The sequence below is a fragment of the Microtus ochrogaster genome, chromosome 5 (genome assembly GCF_000317375.1).
Source record: "Microtus ochrogaster isolate Prairie Vole_2 chromosome 5, MicOch1.0, whole genome shotgun sequence".
In the NCBI taxonomy this organism is placed as follows: Eukaryota; Metazoa; Chordata; class Mammalia; order Rodentia; family Cricetidae; genus Microtus; species Microtus ochrogaster.
Window position 1 is genome coordinate 47,719,714 of NC_022012.1, and position 5,979 is coordinate 47,725,692.

General features: G+C 42.3%; 1 protein-coding gene across 1 annotated transcript in view; it reads left to right on the forward strand.

The window, feature by feature from the left end:
• The window catches only part of C5H11orf65 (chromosome 5 C11orf65 homolog), a 33,996-nt gene that overhangs the window by 18,761 nt on the left and 9,256 nt on the right, over positions 1-5,979 (forward strand). The window contains exons 5-6 of the mRNA XM_005347354.3: positions 2,264-2,464; positions 4,493-4,623. Of these exons, the coding sequence (XP_005347411.1) occupies positions 2,264-2,464; positions 4,493-4,623 (332 nt within the window). The remainder of the gene's footprint in view (positions 1-2,263; positions 2,465-4,492; positions 4,624-5,979) is intronic.

Sequence of the window (5,979 nt, forward strand, 5' to 3'; positions counted from 1 at the left end):
TCTAAGCTATGAGCCCAAGCAGTTTGTTTATTACTTAACCAATGAAATCAACAGATTGATATATGACACTCCCACATCATACCCTTGTGTTTGGTGCATAGGTGTTAAGAATTGTAATGTCTCCTTGGTGGATTTTTCCTCTGATGACCATATAGTGTCCTTCCCTATCTCTTATTAGTTTTGGTTTGAAGTCTATTTTGTCAGATATTAAAATTGCTACACCAGCTTGCTTCTTATTGAATAGACATCTCTTTAGCCTGGGTGATGTCTATTCTTGATGTTAAGATACATTTCTTGGATGCATCAGAAGTATGGATCTGTTTTTGCATCCGTTCTGTTAGTCTATGTCTTTTTATTTGGGAATTGAGACCATTGATGTTGAGAGATATTAATGAGCAGTGTTTGTTGATTGTTACAACAAATTTGTTGATTTGTTGTCGTCATGGTGGTGGTGTATGTATGTATGGGGGTGGGAGTGTGTGTGTTTTCCCTGGTTTGATTTACTTGTCGGGGATTATTCCCTTTGTTTTCTGGGGTGTGGTTAGTCATTTTAGGTTGGAGTTTTCCTCTCAGCACCTTCTGTGGGGCTAGATTTATAGATAGATATTGATTAAATTTGGTTTTATCATGGAATATCTTATTTTTCCATCTGTTTTAGTGGAAATTTTGTTTGGGCTAGCATCTATGGTCTCTTTGAGTCTATAAAATATCTTTCCAGGCCATTCTGGTTTTTAGAGTCTCCATTGAGTTGAGAAGTCAGGAGTTATTCTAAATAGCTTTGCCTTTATATGTCAGTTGGTATTTTTCCCTTTCAGCTTTTAATATTCTTTGCTCTGTATGTTTAGCATTTTGATCAATATGTACCAGGGGTTAAGGGGATGACTTTATTTGCTGATTCAGTCTATTTGGTGTTCTGTATGTTTCTTATAATTTGATAGTCATTTTCTTTAGGTTACAGAAATTTCTTCGATGATTTTGTTGAAAACATTTTTTGTGCCTTTGACCTGTGTCTCTCTTCCTTTCCTCTATTCCAATTATTCTTAGATTTGGTCTTCTAATAGTGTTCCAGATTTCCTGGATGCTTTATGCCATGATTTTTTTTTTTGAGTCAACATTTTTTTTTGATCGACTTAGCCATTGACTCTATTGTGTCCTCAAATATCTGACATCTCTCTTCCATCTCTTGGATTCTGGTGGGGAGGCTTACCTCTGAGGTTTCTACCTGAGTTCCTAAATTTTTCATTTTCAGGTTTCCCTCAATTTGGGTTTTCTTTATTGAGTCTATTTCCACTTTCAGGTCTTGAACTGTTTTATTCATTTCCTTCCACTGTTTGCTCATGTTTTCATAGATTAAGAGATTTGTTCGTTTCTTCTTTAAGAGCCTCTATCATATTCATAATGACTATTTTAAGGCCCTTGTCTAGTGCTTCAGCTCTGCTGAATTTCTCAGGGCATGCTGGGGGAGGGTTGCTGGGCTCTAGTGGAGAGATTGTTCTAGTTGTTTTCTTGGTTTTATGCTGGTGTCTAGGTATCTGGGTTTGGGAAGATTATAATTCTAGGTACTGATGCTGATCTTGTCTTTGTTGGTTGGGTGTTTTGTTTCTTGGTTTCTGTGGCCCTCTCTGGTTCTTAGGAGATTGTAGTTGCTATGTGTTGCCTGATAGGATTTTTTTTCTGGGATCCTGATAGGTGTGGCCACTGAGAGTTTTAGATAAAATGTATTTCTAGATATTGGGCACTCACAGGTAAGAATGGGATGGGCTAGAAGGAAGGGAGGAAAGCAGGGTATTCCAGAGGACCTGGTTAGTCCCCTGGGAGTGGGGGCAGAGAGTGAGGAGAGGCCTCAGAAGGTCCGCTACAGAGCTGGCGATGAGACTGGGGGATTTAGAGGAATAGAGAGAAAGGAGAAGATCTGCAGTTGCCTGTGTGTGCCCAGGGAGTGCCTGCTGGATTAGCAGCTGAGATAGAGCAATGAAGTGGGGGAAGGAGGCTAGGAGGGCAAGATGTGTGTGGTCCACTGGAGATGGGATAACAGAGCTGAAGGGCCTCAGCAGGTGGTCTGGGGCAAAGCTTAGTCAGGGGGATTGGGTTTGAAAGAGCAGAGGAAGAAGTGAAGATCTACAGTTGGCTTACCTGATTCCCTGGCTGGAGTTCTGATGTGGCAGTTTTAAAGCACACTTACTTGAAGTGCCAAAGAATTTTAACAATGTAATCCATGTCTGTTACTGCCTTACAATGATGCTTTGAACTTTCCCATCTACAGGTTAAATTTCCACCGGAGATATACTATAAAATTTTTACTCACAGACATGTTGAAGATCTGTGTGCTAACAGCCCTAAAGATTACACAAAGCTTCCAGCAAGATACACATCTCATAACAAGAATGATCCGCCTCAGGTTGAGGACCACAGTGGCTGGTACCGCCGCATAGAGAACAATGGCTGGCGGCCTGTCACCCAGAGAGTAAGACAATGGCAATAGTAGTCATTTTTATTTTTATATATTTAGAAATTAATCCTGAATTTTAAAAGTAATAGTTGTGATTCAATTGAAAAAATGCCAACTTAGCTATTCTGGATTTGTTAAATATGATAAATTGTTATCCTTGGATATTATTTGAATTATTATTCTGTGGGTATGTGGGTGTGTGGGTATAAATGGTGTGTGTGCGAGCATGGGGGATCCCGTGCTCCATGTAGACAGCTTGTAGGTGTTGGCTCTCCTCATACCCAGGTTGTTAGGTTTGGGTGGTGTTTTTACATGGTGAGTTGATTCATTGGCTGCTTACGCTTAATTTTTTTCAACACAATAATTATTTTTTTGGTTTTTCGAGACAGGTTTCTCTGTGGCTTTGGAGCCTGTCCTAGAACTAGCCCTTGTAGACCAGGCTGGCCTCGAACAGAGATCTGCCTGCCTCTGCCTCCCAAGTGCTGGGATTAAAGGTGTGCGCCACCACTGCCGGCTAACATCATAATTTTTTATTGGTTCTCTGGGAATTTCACATCATGTACCCCAATCCCACTCATTCCCCAGTCCTTCCATGCCTGCCTTTTACCCCTGTAACTTCCCATCCAAAGGAAACAAACAAAAGTAAAAATTAAAAACCGAACAAAACCAACATCTTGCCGACCCCTCTGGGCAACTACCTGCTTCTCTATCAACATCAGCCTTCTCCCACACCCATCATGGCTGTCTCATCTCCAGGTCTGCCTGGCGTGTACCACTCCTCTGCTCCATCATGCCTCTCTATCACAGATTCATCTGTTGTAGTGGATTAGGAACTCCAGTGTGTCACACAGTATACCCTTTTGCCTAAACAGCTTTACTTGCCAACGTTCCCTGCAGTGAGTCACTGGGTCTGGTTCAAGGTTTCTGCTACACCATCAATACTGACCAGACCTTCACCAAGATTCCTCTTGGGTATCATGCTGTTGCCCTAGTCATGGAGACCCTATGGCTATGGTTCCACAGAACCGACCCCTTCACATGGTCCAGCAAGTCATAAATGGGGAGATCCTGGGGACCCAGGTGGCAGCCCAGGCCACTCCCATCAGTCTGGTTCTCACTGACGTCATGTCTCCAGTTACACCTCTCTCCACCGCGTAAGAACTGCCCACATCTCTCTCCTCTCTATCCACCACCTATATGCTCAGCGGGCAGGCTTCTCTTGCGTTTATTTTTAACAATCAGGTTTGAAACTAGAGCATTTTTATTTTCTCTCTGCTAACTATATACCCAAAACCCCGATTATAGGATGTGGTATACTTATATAACAAAATTTTTCAATGTTTGAGATGTTTAAAATGACCAAGGTGTGAATCTGCTCATTCAGTACTTGATTACGTGCCTGTCATACACTAGGCACGGTTCCAGATGCTAAGCACACCGTGGTAAGAAGACACAGCTCCTTCTCTCACAGAGAATGCTGTACCTAGGGACCAGTCAAGTAGGCAGGATGTTTTCATGCGGTATGGGAAGTGGTTAAACAGCGCAAACTGTTGGGAGACACAGCAAACGTTATCTAGTGTTGTGGAAAGAGAAGATAAACTGGAACTGGGAAAACAACCAACCAGCTAGGAGGACAAGGCATTCAAAGACACCACAGTTTGGGACATAGCAGTAGACACTTCTTTTCTGAGTGGATATAATTCTTGAGGATAGTCATGAAAAGCCAGCAGCACTAGGAGGGGCTGGGTATGTTCAGGTGGGATGAGACGGACATGCTTAGAACAGGTCTGCTATGCATTCACTTCACCAAGTACTGAAGGAATGCGTCAGTGCACAAGTGGTTTGCCAATGTTGCTGTAACATGTGCTTCTGAACCTGCTGTGTTATTAATGGGCACATGACTTAATGAGAGCCACCTCGAAAGGCTGGCTTCTCTTCTGCCCCTCTCCTGTACATTCCCACCAACACGAAGTTCTTGTCTATGGAGGGTCCTTCACAATCAGTATTTTAATTCTGTGTATATTCATCTCTACTCGGCCATAGTTTTGGGCACCATTTGAAAATGAAGTGTTGGAAAGCACAAAGGAAAGTGAATTCCATTTCTCTAAACTGAAGAGAAAGCAAGATATGGAAAAGAAAAGAAAAATTAAAAAGATAGAATGGATGCGGGAAATGTAAGTAGACAATTTGGTCATATTAAAGAAATAGTATTTTTTCAAGATATTTTTCTTTTTATTATTATTATTACAAATTTTCACCTCCTCCCCTCCTCCTATTTCTTTCCCCCTCTCCCCATTCTCTCCCCCCTTCCTCTCTAGTCCAAAGAGCAGTCAGGGTTCTCTGCCCTGTGGGAAGTTCAAGGTCCTCCCCTCTCCATCCAGGTCTAGGAAGGTGAGCATCCAAACAGACTAGGTTCCCACAAAGCCAGTACATGGAGTAGAATCAAAACCCAGTGCCTATGTCCTTGGCTTCTCAGTCAGCCCTCCATGTCAGCTACATTCAGAGAGTCCGGTTTGATCACATGCTCCATCAGTCCCAGTCCAAAGAAATAGTATTTTTGAGAAAAGAAGTTAGAGAACTCATACTACTTAATTTTGAATTCTAAGGCTTACAAAACAACTGCAATAAAGACATTGTGACCAGCATAAAACCACAGAGATGACTGGGTCAGACCATAGGACTGAAAAAAAGACCCACACATACACTGTTTTTTAAAAGCAAAGTGCCCTGTTTTTCTCTGCTGCTTTGAGAAGAAAATCTGACCACAGCAATTTAAGGGAGGGAAGGGTTCATTTCAGCTTGCAGGTTACAGTCCATCACTGAGGGAAGTCGGGGCAGGAGGCCATGTACTGCTTGAAGCAGAAACCATGGAGTAATGCTGTTTGCTGGCTCATCCTTAGCTAGCTTTCTTCCAGCCCAGCACCTGCCCACCAAATAGGCAAACTGGGTCTTCCACATTAACTAATGATCAAGACAACCCCCCCACACACACATACCCATAGGCCGGTCTGATCTGGACAATTAAAAGTGGCTAGGACATTGCATGAGGAATTGCATTTAGAAGACACTGCCCTTGTACTTGAGATGCAGGCATTCTTTGAGCAATTTTTTTTAGGTCAGGTCTAGTGATGAGGTGGTGAGTTCCCTCAGTTCTTGGCTCAGAAAGTCTTTATTCATCTTAATGAACTTTGTTCAAACTGTCCAGATCATGGCATCCCCAAGTATTTGGATTACAGGCATGAGCTATCACACAGGGCTTTATTGTATCGAATTCTTCCAGGGCCCTTGGGCCTCTGTGCCTGCACAACAGCATCTTTTTCCAAGTCAGAGACACTTCATTGACAAGGTTCCGTGTCTTTCTACTTTTTTTTTTTCCAAGCCAAACTGTATCCAGCTTTATTAAAGACACTTTCCATAAACAATCATGGTTTTCCAGGCAGAACATGGGCAGACAATCAGTAACAGTATACAAGAACTTCCAAACTCCCTTCTTGTATCGACTACCAAAATCAGAAAGCCACTATAAAACC